Source organism: Nerophis ophidion, linkage group LG11, assembly GCF_033978795.1.
Source record: "Nerophis ophidion isolate RoL-2023_Sa linkage group LG11, RoL_Noph_v1.0, whole genome shotgun sequence".
NCBI lineage: Eukaryota > Metazoa > Chordata > Actinopteri > Syngnathiformes > Syngnathidae > Nerophis > Nerophis ophidion.
This window is the reverse complement of record NC_084621.1, coordinates 18881978-18909388: the sequence shown is the minus strand read 5'-3', so window position 1 is coordinate 18909388 and position 27411 is coordinate 18881978. Positions and strand designations below refer to the sequence as shown.

General features: G+C 38.7%; 1 protein-coding gene across 1 annotated transcript in view; it reads left to right on the top strand.

The window, feature by feature from the left end:
* The window catches only part of tmc4 (transmembrane channel-like 4), a 34328-nt gene extending 11373 nt beyond the window's left edge, over window positions 1-22955 (top strand). Inside the window, exons 8-16 of the mRNA XM_061915269.1 lie at window positions 4039-4197; window positions 7648-7805; window positions 8198-8318; window positions 8857-8954; window positions 9035-9218; window positions 11223-11353; window positions 15305-15460; window positions 15596-15674; window positions 22525-22955. Of these exons, the coding sequence (XP_061771253.1) occupies window positions 4039-4197; window positions 7648-7805; window positions 8198-8318; window positions 8857-8954; window positions 9035-9218; window positions 11223-11353; window positions 15305-15460; window positions 15596-15674; window positions 22525-22599 (1161 nt within the window). The 3' untranslated portion in view covers window positions 22600-22955. The remainder of the gene's footprint in view (window positions 1-4038; window positions 4198-7647; window positions 7806-8197; window positions 8319-8856; window positions 8955-9034; window positions 9219-11222; window positions 11354-15304; window positions 15461-15595; window positions 15675-22524) is intronic.
* Window positions 22956-27411: the final 4456 nt, after the last annotated feature.

Sequence of the window (27411 nt, the reverse complement as noted above, 5' to 3'; positions counted from 1 at the left end):
TAACGTTAAAATACAGTAGTGTAGTAGACCTAAGTATTCATTAAGTACCACCATAATAACATTAAAATACAGTAGTGTAGTAGACCTAAGTGTTCATTAAGTACCACCATAATAACATTAAATACAGTAGTGTAGTAGACCTAGGTATTCATTAAGTACCACCATAATAACATTAAATACAGTAGTGTAGTAGACCTAGGTATTCATTAAGTACCACCATAATAACATTAAAATACAGTAGTGTAGTAGACCTAAGTATTCATTAAGTACTACCATAATGACAACATTAAAATGCAGTAGTGTAGTAGACCTAAGTATTCATTAAGTACCATCATAATAACGTTAAAATACAGTAGTGTAGTAGACCTAAGTATTCATTAAGTACTACCATAATGACAACATTAAAATGCAGTAGTGTAGTAGACCTAAGTATTCATTAAGTACCACCATAATAACGTTAAAATACAGTAGTGTAGTAGACCTAAGTATTCATTAAGTACCACCATAATAACATTAAATACAGTAGTGTAGTAGACCTACGTATTCATTAAGTACCACCATAATAACATTAAAATACAGTAGTGTAGTAGACCTAGGTATTCAATAAGTACCACCATAATGACAACATTAAATACAGTAGTGTAGTAGACCTAAGTATTCATTAAGTACCACCATAATGACATTAAATACATTAGTGTAGTAGACCTAAGTATTCATTAAGTACCACCATAATAACATTAAATACAGTAGTGTAGTAGACCTACGTATTCATTAAGTACCACCATAATAACATTAAAATACAGTAGTGTAGTAGACCTAGGTATTCAATAAGTACCACCATAATGACAACATTAAATACAGTAGTGTAGTAGACCTAAGTATTCATTAAGTACCACCATAATGACATTAAATACATTAGTGTAGTAGACCTATGTATTCATGAAGTACCACCATAATGACATTAAAATACAGTAGTGTAGTAGACCTAAGTATTCATTAAGTACCACCATAATGACAACATTCAAATACAGTAGTGTAGTAGACCTATGTATTCATTAAGTACCACCATAATAACATTAAAATAGAGTAATCTAGTAGACCTAGGTATTCATTAAGTACCACCATAATAACATTAAAATACAGTAGTGTTGTAGACCTAAGTATTCATTAAGTGCCACTATAATAATATTACAATACAGAAGTGTAGTAGACCCAAGTATTCATTAAGTACCACCATAATGACATTAAATACATTAGTGTAGTAGACCTAAGTATTCATTAAGTACCACCATAATAACATTAAATACAGTAGTGTAGTAGACCTACGTATTCATTAAGTACCACCATAATAACATTAAAATACAGTAGTGTAGTAGACCTAGGTATTCAATAAGTACCACCATAATGACAACATTAAATACAGTAGTGTAGTAGACCTAAGTATTCATTAAGTACCACCATAATGACATTAAATACAGTAGTGTAGTAGACCTATGTATTCATGAAGTACCACCATAATGACATTAAAATACAGTAGTGTAGTAGACCTAAGTATTCATTAAGTACCACCATAATGACAACATTCAAATACAGTAGTGTAGTAGACCTATGTATTCATTAAGTACCACCATAATAACATTAAAATAGAGTAATCTAGTAGACCTAGGTATTCATTAAGTACCACCATAATAACATTAAAATACAGTAGTGTAGTAGACCTATGTATTCATTAAGTACCACCATAATAACGTTAAAATACAGTAGTGTAGTAGACCTAAGTATTCATTAAGTACCACCATAATAACATTAAAATACAGTAGTGTAGTAGACCTATGTATTCATTAAGTACCACCATAATAACGTTAAAATACAGTAGTGTAGTAGACCTAAGTGTTCATTAAGTACCACCATAATAACATTAAATACAGTAGTGTAGTAGACCTAGGTATTCATTAAGTACCACCATAATAACATTAAATACAGTAGTGTAGTAGACCTAGGTATTCATTAAGTACCACCATAATAACATTAAAATACAGTAGTGTAGTAGACCTAAGTATTCATTAAGTACTACCATAATGACAACATTAAAATGCAGTAGTGTAGTAGACCTAAGTATTCATTAAGTACCATCATAATAACGTTAAAATACAGTAGTGTAGTAGACCTAAGTATTCATTAAGTGCTACCATAATGACAACATTAAAATGCAGTAGTGTAGTAGACCTAAGTATTCATTAAGTACCACCATAATAACGTTAAAATACAGTAGTGTAGTAGACCTAAGTATTCATTAAGTACCACCATAATAACATTAAATACAGTAGTGTAGTAGACCTACGTATTCATTAAGTACCACCATAATAACATTAAAATACAGTAGTGTAGTAGACCTAGGTATTCAATAAGTACCACCATAATGACAACATTAAATACAGTAGTGTAGTAGACCTAAGTATTCATTAAGTACCACCATAATGACATTAAATACATTAGTGTAGTAGACCTATGTATTCATGAAGTACCACCATAATGACATTAAAATACAGTAGTGTAGTAGACCTAAGTATTCATTAAGTACCACCATAATGACAACATTCAAATACAGTAGTGTAGTAGACCTATGTATTCATTAAGTACCACCATAATAACATTAAAATAGAGTAATCTAGTAGACCTAGGTATTCATTAAGTACCACCATAATAACATTAAAATACAGTAGTGTTGTAGACCTAAGTATTCATTAAGTGCCACTATAATAATATTACAATACAGAAGTGTAGTAGACCCAAGTATTCATTAAGTACCACCTTAATGACTTTAAAATACAGTAGTGTAGAAGACCTAGGTATTCATTAAGTACCACCATAATAACATTAAAATACAGTAATGTAGTAGACCTAAGTATTCATTAAGTACCACCATAATAACAATAAAATACAGTAGCGTTGTAGAGCTAAGTATTCATTAAGTACCACCATAATGACAACATTAAATACAGTAGTGTAGTAGACCTAAGTATTCATTAAGTACCACCATAATAACATTAAAATACAGTAGTGTAGTAGACCTAAGTATTCATTAAGTACCACCATAATGACAACATTAAATACAATAGTGTAGTAGACCTATGTATTCATTAAGTACCACCATAATAACATTAAAATGCAGTAGCGTAGTAGAGCTAAGTATTCATTAAGTACCACCATAATGACAACATTAAATACAGTAGTGTAGTAGACCTAAGTATTCATTAAGTACCACCATAATAACATTAAAATACAGTAGTGTAGTAGACCTAAGTATTCATTAAGTACCACCATAATGACAACATTAAATACAATAGTGTAGTAGACCTATGTATTCATTAAGTACCACCATAATAACATTAAAATACAGTAGCATAGTAGACCTATTTATTCATTAAGTACCACCATAATAACATTAAAATGCAGTAGCGTAGTAGAGCTAAGTATTCATTAAGTACCACCATAATGACAACATTAAATACAGTAGTGTAGTAGACCTAAGTATTCATTAAGTACCACCATAATAACATTAAAATACAGTAGTGTAGTAGACCTAAGTATTCATTAAGTACCACCATAATGACAACATTAAAATACAGTAGTGTAGTAGACTTAAGTATTCATTAAGTACCACCATATGACAACATTCAAATACAATAGTTTAGTAGACCTAAGTATTCATGAAAAACAAGGTAGGTTTTATTTAACCCTGAGAGGGACAAGCGGTAGAAAAGTGGATGAATGTGTATTTAATATTTCTGCCCACTGTAATAGTACACACAGTTTGAACAGTAACACTGTGTTCGAATATTTAATGAAGTGATTCTCTGGACTACCACTAGGTGGAGCCCTCAGCGGGCCTCTAGTGCATTTATGAGAAATGCATGAACGTATTATTATTCATCTTTGGTAGTATAACCAAGTACTCCTGTACCAGAATACTCTGCAAGTATTTCTGCTCTCAGGTAGTAGTACTGCAGCAGAGTATTGAAGTATTTGTGTTCTCAGGTGGACCTGGAGGAGGAAATGATGAAGAAGAGAGCAGCTTCTCTGACAACCAATCAGAAGTGTCTCTTGTATTTTCTGCGCATATTAATGAGCCTTGTTGCCATGGCGCTCATCATGGCCGCCTGTTACGCCATTTTTGTCACCACCGTCTTCAGCCAGGTACTTGACAAGTACACACTCATGAAGTACACTTATTCATGCATATACACAAAGTACACACTCAAAGTACTTAAACAAACTCATGAAGTACACTTATTCATGCATATACATAAAGTGCACACTTAAAGTACTTCAACACACTCATGAAGTACACTTATTCATGCATATACATAAAGTACTTAAACACACTCATGAAGTACACTTATTCATGCATATACATAAAGTACACACTCAAAGTACTTCAACGCAAAGTCAAAGTACTTAAACACACATATGAAGTACATTTATTCATGCATATACATAAAGTACACACTCAAAGTACTTCAACACACACTCAAAGTACTTCAACACAGACTCAAAGTAATTCAACACACACATGATGTAAAAACTTCAACCTCACACAATGTACATGAAGTACACTTCTGAATGCACATACATAAAGTACACACACAAAAAGTACACATACTTATTTATGTAATTAAAGTACACACACAACGTACTTATACTAAGCACACGAAGTACACATACACGCGATGTACACACACACAGATAGTACACAAATTCAGGAAGTGCACACACAGGAAGTACACAACACAGGACATACACACGCAGGAAGTAGAACACAGGAAGTACACAAACACAGGAAGTAGAGACACACACAAAGGAGACACACACACAGGAAGTAGACATACACACAGGAAGTAGACACACGCATGAAGTCGACACAAACAAATAGGAAGTAGAAACAGAAGACAGGAAATAGAGAGAGAAGCCAGGAAGTATACACACACTCAGGAAGTAGGCACACACCAGAGGTAAAGAGAGGAGACAGGATATAGAAACACACAGGAAGTAGAGAGAGAAGACAGGAAGTATACACACAGGAAGTAGAAAGAGAAGACAGGAAGTAAACACACACAAGAAGTAAACACACACACACACACAGGAAGTAGAGAAAGAAGACAGGAAGTAAACACACAAAAGAAGTAAACACACATACATAGGAAGTAGAGAGAGAAAACAAAATAAGACAGGAAATAGAGACACACTCTGGAAGTAGAGAGAAAAGACAGGAAGTAGAGAGAACAGACAGGAAGTAGAGAAAGACGGCAGGAAGTAGACACAGACACAGGAAGTAGACACACAGAGGAAGTAGCTAGAGAAGACAGGAAGTAGACACACACACAGGAAGTAGAGAGAGAAGACAGGAAGTAGACACACACACAGGAAATAGGCACACACAATAAGTAGAGAAAGAAGACAGGAAGTAAACACACAAAAGAAGTAAACACACAGGAAGTAGGGAGAGAAGACAAAATAAGACAGGAAGTAGACACACACAGGAAGTAGAGAAAAAAGACAGGAAGTAGCGAGAGAATACAGCAAGTAGAGAGAAAAGGCGGGAAGTACAAACACACACAGGAAGTTGACACACACCGGAAGTAGAGAGAAGACAGAAAGTATAGAGAGAAGACAGGAAGTAGACACACACACACAGGAAGTAGAAAGAGAAGACAGGAAGTGGAAACACACACAGGAAGTAAGCACACACAGGAAGTAGAGAAAGAAGACAGGAAGTAAACACACAAAAAAGGTAAACACACACACAGGAAGTAGAGAGAGAAGACAACATAAGACAGGAAGTAGAGACAGAAGACAGGAAGTAGACACACACTCCGGAAGTAGAGAGAAAAGACAGGAAGTAGAGAGAGAAGACAGGAAGTAGACACACACACAGGAAGTAGAGAGAGAAGACAGGAAGTAGACACACACACAGGAAGTAGCCACACACAGGAAGTATAGAAAGAACACAGGAAGTAAACACACAAAAGAAGTCAACACACAGGAAGTAGAGAGAGAAGACAAAATAAGACAGGAAGTAGAGACAGAAGACAGGAAGTAGACACACTCCGGAAGTAGAGAGAAAAGACAGGAAGTAGAGACAGAAGACATGAAGTAGAGAGAGACGACAGGAAATATGCACACACAGGAAATAGACACACACACCGGAAGTAGAGAGAGAAGACAGGAAGTACTGAGAGGAGACAGGAAGTAGACACACACCAGAAGTAGAGAAAGAAGAAAGGAAGTAGAGAGAGAAGACAGGAAGTAGACACACACACAGGAAGTAGAGAGAGAAGACAGGAAGTAGACACACACACAGGAAGTAGCCACACACAGGAAGTATAGAAAGAACACAGGAAGTAAACACACAAAAGAAGTCAACACACAGGAAGTAGAGAGAGAAGACAAAATAAGACAGGAAGTAGAGACAGAAGACAGGAAGTAGACACACTCCGGAAGTAGAGAGAAAAGACAGGAAGTAGAGACAGAAGACATGAAGTAGAGAGAGACGACAGGAAATATGCACACGCAGGAAGTAGACACACACACCGGAAGTAGAGAGAGAAGACAGGAAGTACTGAGAGGAGACAGGAAGTAGACACACACCAGAAGTAGAGAAAGAAGAAAGGAAGTAGAGAGAGAAGACAGGAAGTAGACACACACACAGGAAGTAGAGAGAGAAGCCAGGAAGTAGACACACACACAGGAAGTAGCCACACACAGGAAGTATAGAAAGAACACAGGAAGTAAACACACAAAAGAAGTCAACACACAGGAAGTAGAGAGAGAAGACAAAATAAGACAGGAAGTAGAGACAGAAGACAGGAAGTAGACACACTCCGGAAGTAGAGAGAAAAGACAGGAAGTAGAGACAGAAGACAGGAAGTAGAGAGAGACGACAGGAAATATACACACACAGGAAGTAGACACACACACCGGAAGTAGATAGAGAAGACAGGAAGTACTGAGAGGAGACAGGAAGTAGACACACACCAGAAGTAGAGAAAGTAGAAAGGAAGTAGAGCAAGAAGACAGGAAATAGAGACACACACAGGAAGTAGAGACAGAAGACAAAAAGTAGAGATAGACACACGGGAAGTAGAGAGAGAAGACAGGAAGTAGACACACACACAGGAAGAAAACACATACACAGGAAGTAGAGACAGAAGACAAGAAGTAGAGATAGACGACAGGAAGTAGAGGGAGAGGACAGGAATTAGAGATCGAAGACAGGAAGTAGACACACAGGAAGTAGAGAGAGAAGACAGGAATTAGAGATCGAAGACAAGAAGTAGACACACACACTGGAAGTAGAGAGAAAAGACAGGAAGTAGTGAGATAAGACAGGAAGAAGAGAGCAAAGACAGGAAGTAGAGAGAGAAGACAGGAAGGAAACACTCACACACACAGGAAGTAGAGAGAGATGACAGGAAGTAGAGAGAGAAGACAGGAAGCAGAGAGAAAAGACAGGAAGTAGAGAGAAGATAGGAAGTAGAAGTGAGACTGTGTGTGTGTGTGTGTGTGTGTGTGTGTGTGTGTGTGTGTGTGTGTGTGTGTGTGTGTGTGTGTGTGTGTGTGTGTGTGTGTGTGCGTGTGTGTGTGCAGGGCAGGAGTGGAGACGAAGGCATCTTGGCAGTGATAGTGGAGTATTTGCCCTCCATGGTGATCACGGCTGCTAACTTCCTGGTTCCTTTGGCCTGCGATCAACTCGCCCTGGCTGAGAGATATCCTGCCAGCACCGCCGTCATCCTGGCCCTCCTGAGGTTGCAACTTCTCCTTTCCACCGACACTCTTCCTCTTCCTCTTCAAACACCTCTTCCTCTTCAAACACCTCCTCCTGTCCAAACACCTACTCCTGTTCCCGTTCAAACACCTCTTCCTGTCCAAACACCTGTTCCTGTTCAAGCTCCTGTTCCTCTTCAAAAACCTGTTCCTGTCCAAACCCCATGCTCCTGTTCCTCTTCAAACCCCTGTTCCTGTCCAAACCCCTGTTCCTGTCCAAACCCCTGCTCCTGTTCCTCTTCAAACACCTGTTCCTGTCCAAACCCCTGCTCCTGTTCCTCTTCAAACACCTGTTCCTGTCCAAACCCCTGCTGTTCCCGCCCAAACACCTACTCCTGTTCCTGTCCAAACGCCTGCTCCTGTTGCCGTCCAGGGCCGTGTTGCTGCGCCTGGTGAGTTTAGGTGTCCTGCTGTTCACCTTGTGGAGACAGATCACCTGCCAGGTGGACAGGTCCAGGTGTCACTTGTGCCAGTACGACCACCAGGAGTACCCGGTAAGCATGGCAACCTACCTCCTCAGCACAATAGCACACGGGTTTGGAGTGTTTCTATCCAGTCCACCTAGCTAACGTGACTACGGACCGACTCGTTAAGCCTTGCTCCCTGAAGGGGACGTGGACACACCTGGTCTAACTACTTCATACTGTTGCGTTAGGACCAGATGTTCCTCCGAGGGAATTTAAGTTGCTGGTCAATCCCAAGTTCTTTTGATGACGCATAAGCTGATTTTAAATGAACACCCCGAACAGAATAGGTATTTTGCAATTTATTCCAAAGCTCTGCTAAGTCTGGGACAGGGAGTGATAAGAAGGGAGTTATGGCTAGTCCTCACATTCCTACAGCTTCAAGGTTAACACACGCAGTTTATTTAGGAGACAACCATAAAGAGCACAAATGAAAAAACACGACAAGTACTGCAATACTGGGGGCGGGTGAGGTGGTAGCTGACAATGAATATGCCATAAAGACATGCTTTTCAATGATTTTATGTTTTTAGTTTTTCAAAATAAAATGTGTTTGTGCCAACAACAGTGCTGGGAAAGCCGAGTGGGCCAAGAAATGTACAAGCTGACACTTTTCGAGCTGATGGTGACCGTGGCCATGGTGGTCTTGGTGGAGTCCCCTCGCAGGTGCGCCAACACAGCTAGAATAGGTTCACCTTGAACTCTAGACTCTGGCCTCGTGAGCGTACTTGTTTGGTGTTTGCTAGGATGCTGGCAGATAACAGCTCCAACAAGATGGCTCGCTGGCTCGGGCGCCAGGAGTTCGTGGTGTCCGCCAACGTGCTGAATCTGGTGTACGGTCAGACCGTGGTCTGGACCGGGGCTCTCTTCTGCCCCCTGCTGCCCCTCATCAACACCCTCAAGTTGGTCATGGTCTTCTACTGTAAGAAGGTGAGCCTGGTGGCAACCTTCTGCTTGGACGCTCAGCTTTTAGCCAGCGTGTCTCCTCAGATCACTCTCTTCTACAACTGTTCTCCTCAGATCACTCTCTTCTACAACTGTTCTCCTCACATCACTCTCTTCTACAACTGTTCTCCTCAGGTCACTCTCTTCTACAACTGTTCTCCTCAGGTCACTCTCTTCTACAACTGTTCTCCTCAGATCACTTTCTTCTACAACTGTTCTCCTCAGGTCACTCTCTTCTACAACTGTTCTCCTCAGATCACTTTCTTCTACAACTGTTCTCCTCAGATCACTCTCTTCTACAACTGTTCTCCTCAGGTCACTCTCTTCTACAACTGTTCTCCTCACGTCACTCTCTTCTACAACTGTTCTCCTCAGGTCACTCTCTTCTACAACTGTTCTCCTCAGATCACTCTCTTCTACAACTGTTCTCCTTACATCACTCTCTTCTACAACTGTTCTCCTCAGGTCACTCTCTTCTGCAACTGTTCTCCTCACGTCACTCTCTTCTACAACTGTTCTCCTCAGGTCACTCTCTTTTACAACTGTTCTTCTCAGGTCACTCTCTTTTACAACTGTTCTCCTCACATCACTCTCTTCTACAACTGTTCTCCTCACATCACTCTTCTACAACTGTTCTCCTCACATCACTCTCTTCCACAACTGTTCTCCTCATATAACTTTCTTCTACAACTGTTCTCCTCACATCACTCTCTTCTACAACTGTTCTTCTCAGGTCACTCTCTTTTACAACTGTTCTCCTCACATCACTCTCTTCTACAACTGTTCTCCTTACATCACTCTCTTCTACAACTGTTCTCCTCATATAACTTTCTTCTACAACTGTTCTCCTCACATCACTCTCTTCTACAACTGTTCTTCTCAGGTCACTCTCTTTTACAACTGTTCTCCTCACATCACTCTCTTCTACAACTGTTCTCCTTAGATCACTCTCTTCTACAACTGTTCTCCTCACATCACTCTCTTCTACAACTGTTCTCCTCACATCACTCTCTTCTACAACTGTTCTCCTCAGGACACTCTTCTACAACTGTTCTTCTCAGGTCACTCTCTTCTACAACTGTTCTCATCACATCACTCTCTTCTACAACTGTTCTTCTCAGGTCACTCTCTTCTACAACTGTTCTTCTCAGGTCACTCTCTTCTACAACTGTTCTTCTCAGGTCACTCTCTTCTACAACTGTTCTCCTCACATCACTCTCTTCTACAACTGTTCTCCTCATATAACTTTCTTCTACAACTGTTCTCCTAAGATCACTCCCTTCTACAACTGTTCTCCTCAGATCACTCTCTTCTACAACTGTTCTCCTCATATAATGTTCTTCTGCAACTGTTCTCCTCAGATCACTCTCTTCTACAACTGTTCTCCTCATATAACTTTCTTCTACAACTGTTCTCCTAAGATCACTCCCTTCTACAACTGTTCTCCTCAGATCACTCTCTTCTACAACTGTTCTCCTCATATAATGTTCTTCTGCAACTGTTCTCCTCAGATCACTCTCTTCTACAACTGTTCTCCTCATATAACTTTCTTCTACAACTGTTCTCCTCATATAACTTTCTTCTACAACTGTTCTCCTCAGATCACTCTCTTCTACAACTGTTCTCCTCATATAACTTTCTTCTGCAACTGTTCTCCTCAGATCACTCTCTTCTACAACTGTTCTCCTCATATAACTTTCTTCTACAACTGTTCTCCTCACACCACTCTCTTCTACAACTGTTCTCCTCAAATCACTCTCTTCTACAACTGTTCTCCTCAAATAACTTTCTTCTACAACTGTTCTCCTCAGATCACTCTCTTCTACAACTGTTCTCCTCATATAACTTTCTTCCACAGCTGTTCTCCTCACTTCACTCTCTTCTACAACTGTTCTTCTCAGGTCACTCTCTTTTACAACTGTTCTCCTCACATCACTCTCTTCTACAACTGTTCTCCTCACATCACTCTTCTACAACTGTTCTCCTCAGGTCACTCTCTTCTACAACTGTCGCCCCGCGCTCAAGACCTTCCGCTCCACCACCTCCACCTTCGTCTTCCTGGTGGTGCTCCTGGTTGGTTGGTCCATGGCCTCCCTGGTGCTCATCTACAGTGTGTCTCAGTGAGTAGCATGCTAAACTTTATGCTAGCTGTTTAGCACATGTCATTCCTTTATCTTAAAAGTACGCTAACTTTTCCCATGTTCTCATGCTAACATTAGCATGCTAATGTTTCATGCTAGCATTTTCTGCCAATTGTATTTGCTTAAACCCAAGAAATCATGGCTCTTTACTTGAAGCCATCTGAAAAGTACGCAAAATGTTACCATGTTTTCATGCTAACTGTAGCACACTAGCATTTTATGCTAGCGTTTTTGCGAATTGTACTTGTTTAAACCTAAAAATAATTGCTTTTTACTTTGCGCCATTTAAAAGTAGGCTAACTTTTCCCATGTTAGCATGCTAATGCATGCTAACATTTCATGCTAGCATTTTTTGCCAATTGTATTTGCTTAAACCAAAGAAATCAGGGTTCCGTACTTTGGGCCATCTGAAAAGAACGCTAACTTTTATCATGTGTTCATGCTAACTGTAGCACACTAGCATTTTATGCTAGCGTTTTGCCAATTGTATTCGTTTGAACTTAAAAATCATTGCTTTTTACTTTGCGCCATTTAGATGTACGCTAACTTCCCATGTTAGCATGCTAACGTTTCATGCTAGCATCTTCCGCCAACTGTATTCGCCTAAGCCTAAGAAATTATGGCTTTTGATACTTAGATTAGATGGATTAGATAGTACTTTATTTATTCCGTCAGGAGAGTTCCTTCAGGAAAATTAAAATTTTCAGCACAATCCCATTCAAGATCAGACAAACATTACAGGGAGACAGAACAGGATCGCTGACGGGTCTGCCGGCTTCCAGCGCCCCTTACAAAAAAAACTTTGTGCCCTCTTGAATGTACGCTAACTTTACCCAAGTTCTCATCCTAACATTAGCATGCTAATGTTTTATGCTAACATTTTCTGCCAATTGTATTCGCTTAAACCTAAAAAATCGTGGCTATTTTGATACTTTGTGCCATCTTAAAAGTGTGCTAACTTTTCCCCATGTTCTCATGCTAACATTAGCATGCTAACATTTTATTCAAACATTTTCTGCCAAATATATTCGCTTAAACCTAAAAAATTGTGGCTATTTATATATTTTCTGCCGTCCTAAACGTATGCTAACTTTTCCCCATGTTCTCATGCTAACATTAGCATGCTCGCATTTCATACTAGCATTTTCTGCTAATTGTTTTTGTTCAAACATAAGAAATTATGGCCTTTGATACTTTGCACCCTCTTAAAAGTACACTAACGTTTCCTATGTTCACATGCTAACATTAGCATGCTAACATTTGATGCTAACATTTTCTGCCAATTGTATTCGCTGAAACCTAAAAAATCATGGCTTTTTTGATACTTTGCACCCTCTTAAAAGTACGCTAACTTTTCCCCACGTTCTCATGCTAACATTAGCATGCTAACGTTTTATGCTAGCATTTTCTGCCAATTGTATTCGCTTAAACCTACAAACCCGGTTTCCATATGAGTTGGGAATTGTGTTAGATGTAAATATAAACGGAATACAATGATTTGCAAATCCTTTTCAACCCATATTCAGTTGAATATGCTACAAAGACAACATATTTGATGTTCAAACTCATATACTTTTTTTTTTTTTTTGCAAATAATAATTAACTTAGAATTTCATGGCTGCAACACGTGCCAAAGTAGTTGGGAAAGTGCATGTTCACCACTGTGTTACATCACCTTTTCTTTTATCAACACTCAATAAACGTTTGGGAACTGAGAAAAGTAATTGTTGAAGCTTTGAAAGTGGAATTCTTTCCCATTCTTGTTTTATGTAGAGCTTCAGTCGTTCAACAGTCCGGGGTCTCTGCTGTCATATTTTACGCTTCATAATGCGCCACACATTTTCCATGGGAAACAGGTCTGGACTGCAGGCGGCCCAGGAAAGTACCCGCATTCTTTTTTTACAAAGCCACGCTGTTTTAACACATGCTGAATATCTTGTTCCAAAAGCTGTATGTACCTTTCAGCATTAATGGTGCCTTCACAGATGTGTAAGTTACCCATGCCTTGGGCACTGATACACCCCCATACCATCACAGATGCTGGCTTTTGAACTTTGCGTCGATAACAGTCTGGATGGTTCGCTTCCCCTTTGGTTCGGATGACACGATTTCGAATATTTCCAAAAACAATTGAAATGTGGACACGTCAGACCGCAGAACACTTTTCCACTTTGCATCAGTCCATCTTAGATGATCTGGGGCCCAGAGAAGCCGGTGGCGTTTCTGGATGTTGTTGATAAATGGCTTTCGCTTTGCATAGTAGAGCTTTAACTTGCACTTACAGATGTAGTGACAAACTGTATTTAGTGACAGTGGTTTTCCGAAGTGTTCTTGAGCCCATTTGGTGATATCCTTTAGAAATTGATGTCGGTTTTTGATACAGTGCCGTTTGAGGGATCAACGGTCACGGTCATTCAATGATGGTTTCCGGCCATGCCGCTTACGTGGAGTGATTTCTCCAGATTCTATGAACATTTGTTCTTAAACTATTTAACTATTTGCTCACGCAGTTGTGGACAAAGGGGTGTACCTCGCCCCATCCTTTCTCGTGAAAGACGGAGCGTTTTTTGGGAAGCTGTTTTTATACCCAATCATGTTACCCACCTGTTCCCAATTAGCCTGCACACCTGTAGGATGTTTCAAATAAGTGTTTGACGAGAATTCCTCAACTTTATCAGTATTTATTGCCACCTTTCCCAACTTCTTTGTCACGTGTTGCTGGCATCAAATTCTAAAGTTAATGGTTAATTGCCCAAAAAAAAATGTTCATCAGTTTGAACATCAAATATGTTGTCTTTGTAGCATATTCAATTGAATATGGGTTGAAAATGATTTGCAAATCATTGTATTCTGTTTATATTTACATCTAACACAATTTCCCAACTCATATGGAAACGGGGTTTGTAAGAAATGATGGCTTTTGATGCTTTGCGCCCTCTTAAAAGTATGCTAACGTTTCCCATGTTCACTTGCTAACATTAGCATGCTAACATTTTATGCTAGCATCGTATTTGTTTGAACCTAAAAGTCATGTATTTTGATATTTTCCGCCATCTTAGAAGTATGCTATCTAATGTTAGCCCTCGGCCGGGTCCACGGCACAGTTAGCGGGCCCATCAAAATCCTGCGGGTGTGTTGGAGTCCTACCAAGGGTCTGATGGTAAAGAGACATTCATTTAATTTTTTTATTTTTTTCATTTTAATCTTTTATTTTTTTCCTCCCATTCCCCCTCCTTGTTTACCTGTATCTTACCTTTTTTGTAAGGGGCGCCGGAAGTCGGCAGACCCATCTGCGATCCTGTTCTGTCTCCCTGTAATGTTTGTCTGATCTTGAATGGGATTGTGCTGAAAATGTTAATTTTCCTGAATGAATAAATAAAGTGCTATCCATCTATCTATCGGTCGGTCTGTCGGTATGTCTGTCTGTTTGTCTGTCCGTCGGTCCGTCGGTCGGTCGGTCGGTCGGTCTGCCGGTCGGTCTGCCGGTCGGTCTGCCGGTCGGTCTGCTGGTCGGTCTGCCGGCCGGTCGGTTCGTCGGTCGGTCGGTCCGTCCGTCCGTCTGTCTGTTTGTCTGTCCGTCGGTCCGTCGGTCGGTCGGTCGGTCGGTCTGCCGGTCGGTCTGCTGGTCGGTCTGCTGGTCGGTCTGCCGGTCGGTCGGTCCGTCGGTCGGTCGGTCCGTCCGTTCGTCGGTCGGTCCGTCGGTCGGTCCGTCCGTCTGTCTGTCCGTCGGTCTGCCGGTCGGTCTGTCGGTCGGTCGGTCGGTCCGTCCGTCCGTCCGTCGGTCGGTCCGTCGGTCTGCCAGTCGGTCTGTCGGTCCGTCCGTCGGTCTGTCGGTCCGTCTGTCGGTCCGTCCGTCGGTCTGTCTGTCTGTCCGTCTGTCCGTCTGTCTTTATTTATTTATTTATTTATTTATTTATTCTTGCCGCCTAGGATCCGTCCTTCAATGGCGTGCGGGCCCTTCCGCTCCTTCACCTCCATGTGGGCCATCGTTCCCACCGTCTTCTATCGCCTCTCTGACGTCACCAAGGACTTTCTCTTCTTTGTCGGCTCCCAGGCCTTCTCCATCCCTCTCTTCGCTTTGTCTTGGTCAGTCTCACACACACACACACACACACACACACACACACACACACACACACACACACACACACACACACAGACACACACACACAGACACACACAGTAAACAATGCAGAGGTGTAATGCCGTGTTTGGCCACAGTGTGGCGATGTGTTACTTCATAGCTCTGTCTGCCGCGTATGGAAGAAGTGTAACTTTGCTGCGAGCTCAACTCAAACAGGTAAGCTGAGAACGTTTTTGAAACATTTTGACGCAGGTTTATTTGTGTCTATTACCAACTTTTTTGGGGGTTTTTTTACACTGAAATTTTAACATTTTATTTTGGTAAACTAATTTTTATTTTTTTAAATACACAAAATTTTAAAACACTGAATTTTTATAAACTGAAGTTTTAAACGCTGTATTATAAAACACTGCATTTTTAAACACTAAAGTTTTATACTCTTTTTAAACACGTAAAGGCCTACTGAAACCCACTACTACCGACCACGCAGTCTGATAGTTTATATAACAATGATGAAATATTAACATTGCAATACATGCCAATACGACCTTTTTAGTTGACTAAATTGCAATTTTAAATTTCTCGTGAAGTTTCCTGTTGAAAACGTTGCGGAATGTTAACGCGTGCTTGTGACGTCTTTGGATGGAGCGGACCTTTTATCCCAGCACCACTGGCGGCTAAAAGTCATCTGCTTTAATCGCATAATTACACAGTAATTTGGACGTCTGTGTTGCTGAATCTTTTGCAATTTGTCCAATTAATAATGGAGACGTCAAAGAAGAATGCTGTTGGTGGAAAGCGGTGGATTGCAGCTGCCTTTGGCAACCAAAACACAGCCGGTGTTTCTTTGTTTGTTGTGAAGCTTTAATATGGAACAGTGAAGTGAAGTGAAGTGAATTATATTTATGTAGCACTTTTCTCAAAGTGACTCAAAGCGCTTTACATAGTGAAATCCAATATATAATTTTTACATTCAAACCAGTGTGGGTGCCACTGGGAGCAGGTGGGTAAAGTGTCTTGCCCAAGGACACAACGGCAGTGACTAGAATGCCAGAAGCGGGGATTGAACCTGCAACCCTCAAGTTGCTGGCACGGCCGCTTTACCAACCAGAGCGGTCAAGCGAACATGTTTCTCTACTACATGTCAACCGGCAAGTTTTTGGATGAAAAGATTGTGATATTAAGTCGGCTCTTACCAGAGACATGAGCGAAGCTTGCGTCCTCCTGCAGCAGCTGTCAAAAAGGCAGCCATGACTTTCTTGGCTCTTCCATATGGCTTCCCTCAGAGACACTAACAATCACCGCAGCTCTCCGACTTTCGTACCTGAAAGTCGGAGAGCTGCGGTGATATATAATCTCACTAAAACACTGGTAACACAATAAGCAGATAAGGGATTTTTCAGAATTATCCTAGTAAATGTGTCTAATAACATCTGAATCGCTCCCACTGCCCTCGCCTTTTTTTTTTGTCTCTCTAGTGCTTCACTCTAACTTTCCTCATCCACAAATCTTTCATCCTCGCTCAAATTAATGGGGAAATCGTCGCTTTCTCGGTCCTAATCGCTCACGCTGCTCTTGGCTATGATTATAAACAACGTTCAGATGTGAGGAGCTCCACAACCCGTGACGTCACGCGCACATCGTCTGCTACGTCCGGTACAGGCAAGGCTTTTTTTATTAGCGACCAAAAGTTGCAAACTTTATCGTGGATGTTCTCTACTAAATCCTTTCAGCAAAAATATGGCAATATCGCGAAATGATCAAGTATGACACATAGAATTGACCTGCTATCCCCGTTTAAATAAGAAAATCTCATTTCAGTAGGCCTTTAATTTCAAACGACTGCATTATTATACACCAAATTTTTCAACACTAGAATGGTATACATCCATCCATTTTCCATCCATTTTCTACCGCTTATTCCCTTTCGGGGTCGCGGGGGGCGCTGGCGCCTATCTCAGCTACAATCGGGCGGAAGGCGGGGTACACCCTGGACAAGTCGCCACCTCATCGCAGGGCCAACACAGATAGACAGACAACATTCACACTCACATTCACACACTAGGGCCAATTTTAGTGTTGCCAATCAACCTATCCCCAGGTGCATGTCTTTGGAATGGTATACATTGAATTTTTAATTCACTGAATTTTTAAACAAAATTTTAAAACACTGAATATTTTCTCCACTGAAATTTTTAACACTGAATTTTAAAACACCACATTTTGAAACACTATTTTTACTATGTTATATTTTATTATAATTTATTTTGACACTGAATTATAAAACACTACGTTTTTAAAACACTACATTTTTATACACTGAGTTTTAAAGCACTGAATTTTTATACACTGAAGTTTTAAACGCTGAATTATAAAACACTATATTTTTAAACACTACATTTTTATACTCTGAATTCTAAAACACTACATTTTTTAAACACTTATTGTAAATGACTGCATTTTTAAACACTGAATTATTATACACCACATTTTTCAACACTAAAATGTTATATATTGAATTTGAATTCACAGAATTTTTAAACAAAATGTTAAAACACTGAATTTATCTCCACTGAAATTTTTAACACTGAATTTTAAAACACTATTTTTACTATATTATATTTGATTACACTTTATTTTTACACTGTATTATAAAATACCACATTTTTCAAACACTGAATTTTTATACATTAAATTTTAAAACACTACAATTTGAAACTCTGAATTTTCATACACTGAATTTTAAAACACAAAGATTTTACACATTGACTTTTTATACTTTGAATTTTTAAACACTAAATTTTAAAACACTGAATTTTTCTACACTCAAATGTTACACACTCAATTTTAAATCATTAAAATTGTATACATTGAATTTTTTATTCACTGAATTTATCTACATTGAAATTTTAAACACCAAAGTTTAAAACACTACATTTTAAAACACCTAATTTTTATACACTTAATTTTTATACACTTGAATTTTAAAACACTGCAATTGTATACATTGAATTTTTAACAGTGAATTTTAAAGCACTCAATTTTTCTACACTGAAATGTTAAACACTAATTTTTAAAACACTGAATTTTAAATCACTAAAATTGTATACATTGAATTTTAATTCCCTGAATTTTTAAACAAAATTGTAAAACACTGAATTTATCTCCACTGAAATTTTTAACACTGAATTTTAAAACACCACATTGTAAAACACTGATATTATATTCTATTATACTTTATTTTTACACTGAATTATAAAATACTACATTTTTCAAACACTGAATTTTTATCAATTACATTTTAAAACACTGCATTTTGAAACTCTGAATTTTTAAACACTGAATTTTAGAACACAAAGATTTTACACATTGACTTTTTATACTTTGAATTTTTAAACACTAAATTTTAAAACACTAAATTTTTCTACACTCAAATGTTACACACTCAATTTTAAATCACTAAAATTTTATACATTGAATTTTTTTATTCACTGAATTTATCTACAGTGAAATTTCAAACACCAAAGTTTAAAACCCTACATTGTAAAATACCGAATTTTAAAACACTGAATTTTTATACACTGAATTTTAAAACACTGCAATTGTATACATTGAATTTTTAAACAGTGAATTTTAAAACACTCAATTTTTCTACACTGAAATGTTAAACACTAATTTTTAAAACACTGAATTTTAAAACACTAAAATTGTACACATTGAATTTTAGTTCCCTGAATTTTTTAACAAAGTTTTAAAACACTGAATTTATCTAGACTGAAATTTTAAACGACTAAATATTTAAACACTTAATTTCTATAAAATGCATTTCAAACTCTGAATATTAAAACACTACATTTTTATAGACAGAATTTTCGAACACAAATTTTATACACTGAAATTTTAAACACTAAATTTTAAAACACGCAATTTTTAATCACACTTTTATACACTAAATATTTAAACACTGAATTTTCATACACTAAATTTTAAAACAATGTGGTTTTAACACTGAATTTTAAAACACTACATTTTTAAACACTGAATTTGAAATACTAAATTTCAAATGACTGAACATTTAAACACTAAATTTTAAAACACTGAATTTTTCTACACTGAATTTTCTAGCAAAAATTTTATGCACTGACTTTTTAAACACTAAATTTTAAAACACAGAATTGTTCAACACACTTTTTTTTATACACTAAATATTTAAACACTGAATTTTCATACACTAAATTTTAAAAGACTGAATTTTTATACACTGAATTATAAAACATTACATTTTTATACACTAAATTTTCAAACACTAAAGTTTTCTACACTGAATTTTAAAACACTAAATTTTAAAAGACTGAATTTTTATACACTGAATTATAAAACATTACATTTTTATACACTAAATTTTCAAACACTAAAGTTTTCTACACTGAATTTTAAAACACTACATTTTAAAACACTGACTTTTTCTACACTGAATTTTCAAACACAAAAATTTTATACACTGAATTTTTAAACACTGAATTTTAAAACACTGAATTTTTCCACATTGAATTTTTAAACACTTTTACACACTAAATTTTTAAACACTGAATTTGTCTACATTAAAATTTTAAACACTACATTTTAAATGACTGAATATTTAAAAACTGAATTTTCATACACTAAATTTTTTAAAAACTGAATTTTTATACACTGAATTTTAAAACACTAAATATTTATACACTTAATTTTCAAACACTAAAATTTTCTACACTGAATTTTAAAACACTACATTTTAAACCCTTGGATTTTTACACACTGAAAAAAAAAACCCTAATTGTTTAAACACTGAAATTTTACACACTACATTTTAAATGACTGAATATTTAAACACTGAATTTTTATGCACTGAATTTTAAAACACTAAATTTTTACACACTAAATTTTCAAACACTAAAATTTTGTACACTGAATTTTAAAACACTAAATTTTTAAACAATGTATTTTTGTACACTGAATTATAAAACACTACATTTTTAAACACTAAATTTTAAAACACTACGTTTTAAACACTGAATCTTGAATACTACATTTTAAACACTGAATTTTTCTACACTGAATTTTGTATTCTCTGAATTTTCAAACACAAAAATGTTATACACTGAATTTTTAAACAGTAAATTTTAAAACACTGAATTTTTCTACATTGGATTTTTAAACACTTTTACACACTACATTTTTAAACACTGAATTTGTCTACACTGAAATTTTAAACACTACATTTTAAATGACTGAATATTTAAACACTCAATGTTCATACACTAAATTTTTAAAAACTTCATTTTTATACAATGAATTTTAAAAAACTACATTTTTATACACTGAATTTTCAAACACTAAAATTTTTTACACTGAATTTTAAAACAAAGCACTGGATTTTTACACACTGAATAAAAAATAACTCAATTGTTTAAACACTGACATTTTAATACACTACATTTTAAACACTATTTTTGTACACAAAATTTTAAAACACTACATTTTTAAACACTGAATTTTAAAACACTGAATTTTAAAACACTGAATTTTAAAACACTGAATTTTCAAACACTGAATTTTCAAACACAAAAATGTTATACACTGAATTTTCAAACATTGAATTTTAAAACACTGAATTTGTTTACACTGAAATTTTAAACACTACATTTCAAATGACTGAATATTCAAACACTGAATTTTCATACACTAAATTTTTAAAAACTGAATTTTTATACACTGAATTTTAAAACACTAATTATTTATACACTAAATTTTCAAACACCTGCGATGAGGTGGCGACTTGTCCAGGGTGTACCCCGCCTTCCGCCCGATTGTAGCTGAGATAGGCGCCAGCGCCCCCCGCAACCCCAAAAGGGAATAAGCGGTAGGAAATGGATGGATGGATGGATGGATTTTCAAACACAAAAATTTTCTACACTGAATTTTAAAACAAAGCACTGGATTTTTACACACTGAATAAAAAAAACCCTAATTGTTTAAGTACTGACATTTTAAAAGATTACATTTTTAAACACTGAATTTTAAATACTAAATTTTTAAGCACTAAATTTTTACACACTAAATTTTCAAACACTAAAATTTTCTATACTCAATTTTAAAACACAACATTTTAAAGCACTAAATTTTTAAAGCACTACATTTTCAAACACTAACATTTTCTACACTGAATTTTAAACACTACATTTTAAATGACTGAATTCAAAATTCCCCAAAACTCAAACTCAATTCCAGTTCCAAAAATTTGGTGTAAAAGAAAAACTTTGGCAATAAAAAGTCCAATAAACCTGCGTAGTAGCGCACAGGTGTCACCTGCATGGTGCACAGGTGTCACCTGCACGGTGTTTGGTGTCACCTGCATGGTGTTAGGTGTAACCTGCATGGTGTTAGGTGTCATCTGCATGGTGTTTGGTGTCACCTGCATGGTGTTGGGTGTCACCTGCATGGTGTTAGGTGTCACCTGCATGGTGTTGGGTGTCACCTGCATGGTGTTGGGTGTCACCTGCATGGTGTTGGGTGTCACCTGCATGGTGTTGGGTGTCACCTGCATGGTGTTAGGTGTCACCTGCATGGTGTTAGGTGTCACCTGCATGGTGTTAGGTGTCACCTGCATGGTGTTAGGTGTCACCTGCATGGTGTTTGGTGTCACCTCCATGGTGTTTGGTGTCACCTGCACGGTGTTAGGTGTCACCTGCATGGTGCACAGGTGTCTCCTGCATGGTGTTTGGTGTCACCTGCATGGTGTTGGGTGTCACCTGCATGGTGTTGGGTGTCACCTGCATGGTGTTGGGTGTCACCTGCATGGTGTTAGGTGTCACCTGCATGGTGTTGGGTGTCACCCGCATGGTGTTAGGTGTCACCTGCATAGTGTTAGGTGTCACCCGCATGGTGTTGGGTGTCACCCGCATGGTGTTAGGTGTCACCTGCATGGTGTTTGGTGTCACCTGCATGGTGTTAGGTGTCACCTGCATGGTGTTAGGTGTCACCTGCATGGTGTTTGGTGTCACCCGCATGGTGTTTGGTGTCACAGGAGGGCCGGGACAAGCAGTTCTTGGTGCGGCAGATTGAGAAAGTCAGTGGTCTACATCACACGCCAACACTTTAACCAGCAACACACTTTTTCTTTGCCTTTTATATGTTAGGATGTAGAAAAAAGTCTGAATGATTCCTTTGTGCGGGAGTTAGTCCCTTTTGATTTGACCTGAAAACGGAGCAGCTCAGTCTAATTGCCAAAGTAAACGCTCCTCTATCCTGGTTAACAGTGCACCATTGTCTAAAAATGGGTAATTTCCACTGTTGTTGTGTTACATGCTAACCCCTACCCCCCTACCAAACTGTGCCTGCTCCCATCACCTTGTATTCTGTGTCAAAGGAGTCAAGCGCATACCATCCATACTTGTTAAAAATGTCACCCGTGTCTTTTCGAACTGCTCGAGCTTTTCAAATAAAATCTAAAAAAGACCATTTTGTTGGACTACTTTATTAGAAAATGTTCCTATCCACTATCTTGAAGTACTATCCATCCATCCATCTTCTTTCGCTTATCCGAGGTGGGTTCGCCCGGACTTCCCTCTCTAGTCCAGTCCATAGTGGACCTAACATAATAGTGAGAGAGTCCAGTCCATAGTGGATCTAACATAATAGTGAGAGAGTCCAGTCCATAGTGGATCTAACATAATAGTGAGAGAGTCCAGTTCATAGTGGATCTAACATAATAGTGAGAGAGTCCAGTCCATAGTGGATCTAACATAATAGTGAGAGTCCAGTCCATAGTGGATCTAACATAATAGTGTGAGTCCAGTCCAAAGTGGATCTAACATAATAGTGAGAGAGTCCAGTTCATAGTGGATCTAACATAATAGTGAGAGTCCAGTCCATAGTGGATCTAACATAATAGTGTGAGAGTCCAGTCCATAGTGGATCTAACATAATACTGAGAGTCCAGTCCATAGTGGATCTAACATAATAGTGTGAGAGTCCAGTCCATAGTGGATCTAACATAATAGTGAGAGTCCAGTCCAAAGTGGATCTAACATAATAGTGTGAGAGTCCAGTCCATAGTGGATCTAACATAATAGTGAGAGTCCAGTCCATAGTGGATCTAACATAATAGTGAGAGTCCAGTCCATAGTGGATCTAACATAGTGAGAGTCCAGTCCATAGTGGATCTAACATAATAGTGAGAGTCCAGTCCATAATGGTTCTAACATAATAGTGTGAGAGTCCAGTCCATAGTGGATCTAACATAATAGTGAGAGTCCAGTCCATAGTGGATCTAACATAATAGTGAGAGTCCAGTCCATAGTGGATCCAACATAATAGTGAGAGAGTCCAGTCCATAGTGGATCTAACATAATAGTGTGAGTGTCCAGTCCATAGTGGATCTAACATAATAGTGTGAGAGTCCAGTCCATAGTGGATCTAACATAATAGTGAGAGTCCAGTCCATAGTGGATCTAACATAATGGTGTGAGAGTCCAGTCCATAGTGGATCTAACATAATAGTGAGAGTCCTGCTGTTTGTCAAAGACAACTTATCTGGGACACCGGTGCCCAGAGGAGCGTCCTGCCGCCCACGGGGTGCACGGGCCACGCTTCACGTCACCCCCATCCGGACTAATGGCACAAAGACCGTGGACTTATGTTTTGGAGGTCAACAGTTTACGTGGGACTTGGTCACAGCTGACATCACCATTCCCCTCCTCGGCACAGTTTTTTGTGCGCCCACGGGCTGCTCGTGGACGTCAAGAACGGTCGCCTGGCGGATGCTTGGACCTTCTCATGTTTTCCTGACGAGAGGACATAAAACAGCCCCTCCGGCTCACGACAGATACCCACAGCTTCTCAGTGGGATCCAGGTCTGACACGGTCCACCTTCTCAGGCGCCGCCACTAAACTCAACAAAGTATTTTATCTGGAGTGGAAAAGTTCAAGTACCTCTGGGTCTTGTTCCAGAGTGAGGGAAGAGTGGATCGTGCCCTGTATCGTCCCGTCGTGGTGAAGAAGGAGCTAAGCCGGAAGGCGAAGCTCTCAACTTACTGGTCCATCTACGCTCCCATCCTCATAACCCCAGCTTTGGGTTATGACCGAAAGGACAAGATCTCGGCTACAAGTTTGGGTCTCTCCCTTAGAGATAGGGTGAGGAGCTCTGTCATCCGGGAGAAGCTCAAAGTAGAGCTGCTGCTCCTCCACATGCCGAGGTCGGGCATCTGGTCAGGACGGTTTAGGGCTCATCCGACCGGTAGGAGGCTACGGGGAAGACCCAGGACACAGGGGAGGGACTATGTCTCCCAGGTGGACTAGGAACGCCTCGGGATCCCTGGACAAAGTAGCTGGGGGAGAGGGGAGTCTGGGCTTCTCTGCTTAGGCTGCTGCCCCCGCAACCCGGGTGAATATTTGATTTTAATTTGAATCATGGTTGTTTTTATGATGATTATCATTTTATGATTTATAATTATTTTTATTTTGGCTTCTTGTGGTTTTCTATAAAGCATGCGTGTCCAAAGTCCGGCCCGAGGGCCATTTGTGGCCCCCAGCTAATTTGTTAAGGGCCCCCGGCCAATTGTAAAAAGTACTATAATAAAAATTTTAAACGTAAAAGAGTGTAATAAAAGAGTAAACGGTGACATGTAACAAGAAAAAGTTGCAGTGTTGACACTAATAACACAAAGCTGCCATGCGGACTGTTATTGACCTGCTGAAGGCTCCAATTACTTCACTGGAACAATTTCACTTTCAAATATTTTAGGGGATAATATAGCATATTTTTTGTGCGAAACAAAGTTTGCTTTCACAAAAAAGGCATCAAACAAACAAAAAGTATGAAAAAAATGATAAAATCTTATAATCAAGAGATCTACAGACTTAAGCGTTAAAAGTAAAAAAATATAAATATACATTTGGCTTATTTTCAACACTTATTCTTTTTTTTTATTGTTCTGAATTATTGACCTATTTAGGGTTCCAGTTACTTCACGTCAAATATTCCAATTTGAAATGTTCAAATTGAACGGAACCAGAAGCAGAACGTGACGAGCGAGAACGACCAGAGAGCGAGTCGAAGACAGCGACGAAGACGCGGCCGACTGAAAGCGAGCGAGGAGCAAGCTTTGTCTTTTGGTCGGATCGCTTTTCAGCTGCTCCGCTCCTGCTTGCTCCTCGCTCGCGTTGAGTTGGCCGCGTCTTCGTCGCTGTCTTCGGCTCGCTCTCGGTCGTCCTCGTTTGTCACGTTCTGCTGCTGGTTCTCCTACTCCTTCTGCCATGATCTTTCCTCCTTCTCCCCTTTTATACAGCCAGAGGAGAAATGTTAAATAAATGATAAATGGGTTGTACTTGTATAGCACTTTTCTACCTTCAAGGTACTCAAAGCGCTTTGACACTACTTCCACATTTACCCATTCACACACACATTCACACACTGATGGAGGGAGCTGCCATGCAAGGCGCCAACCAGCACCCATCAGGAGCAAGGGTGAAGTGTCTTGCTCAGGACACAACGGACGTGACGAGGTTGGTTCTAGGTGGGATTTGAACCAGTGACCCTCGGGTTGCGCACGGCCACTCTCCCACTGCGCCACGCCGTCCCTTAATTGTGTTAATGTTAATTGTGTGCCGGTGCGCGAGCCACGCACCTGAATTAGATTGGAGCGGCGTCACTCCCAGCATGCCCCGCCTCTCCGTTCCGCCGCATTCTCCGCCTCCTTGCCGCCATCTTGAGCAGGTCAATAGCTTGCCCTGCCCCGCCGTAGGCCCGTCGGCTCCGCCTCTCCACATCCACCTTTTGGATCCCAAATTTATTTTATTTATCTTTTCACTGTGATTACTCAAAAATAATAACTAAAATCAATGGTGTCCTGCATTATTGATCTTTTAGGGCTCTAATGACTGAATACTGCATATTTCAGTTTTCCTATTAAAAAAACAAAGATGTTTTTGACACAAAAGCCATAAAACCTTCTTTTAAAAAAAAAAAAAGTTGATATAGAGATTTACTGTAGGCGTTAAATAAAAAATAATACAATCTTGACTTATTTTTACCTTTTTAATAACTGAGACCCTTTATGGTCCTGGAAACCCTATCGGTAAAATGTATATTTTTAAATCCATATATTTTTTTAAGGTTTGAAAATAAAAAATATCAAAATATCCCCCACATGCTTTAATTTTTCCCTGTGCGGCCCTAAGTGGAAAAAGTTTGGACACCCCTGCATTAAAGTAAGTTATTGAACTCATTTCAAACCTGGCTGTGACATTACCTGATCAAAAGACCTTCCAAAGTGTCATATTTAATAAAAAAAAAAAAATCAAGTTTGATACATTTTGTTTTGAGCTAAAATTTGGGAAGATTTGAGGCAAAAAAAAGTCAAATATTTTTAAAAACAAAAACTTAAACGACTTTAATTTCCTGTTTGGTTTGAAAAGATAATAATTTGCCCTGATGTTTGTTACGCGATCCAACATTTGTGTGGAAATAAACATTTAAAAAGACAAAAACAAACGATTTTCTTCCTTTGCATTAATAAATCCAATGACTTCTACCGCCATCTAGTGTCCAGTGCTAGTACTTGCAATGTTTACTCGTCAGAGACGGGATTTAAAGGCCTACTGAGACCAACTCCTACCAACCACGCAGTCTGATAGTTTATATATCAATGATGAAATATTAACATTGCAACACATGCCAGTACGGCCGCTTTAGTTTACTAAATTACAATTTTAAATTTCCCGCGGAGTTTCTTATTGAAAACATCGCGGAATGATGACACGTGCGCGTGACGTCCCGTGTTGCAGGGGATATATTAGCGCAGCACCATTTGCGGCTAAAAGTCGTCTCTTTTCATCGTGCAATTCCACAGTATTCTGGACATCTGTGGGGCTGAATCTTTTGCATTTTGTTCAATTAATAATGGAGACATCA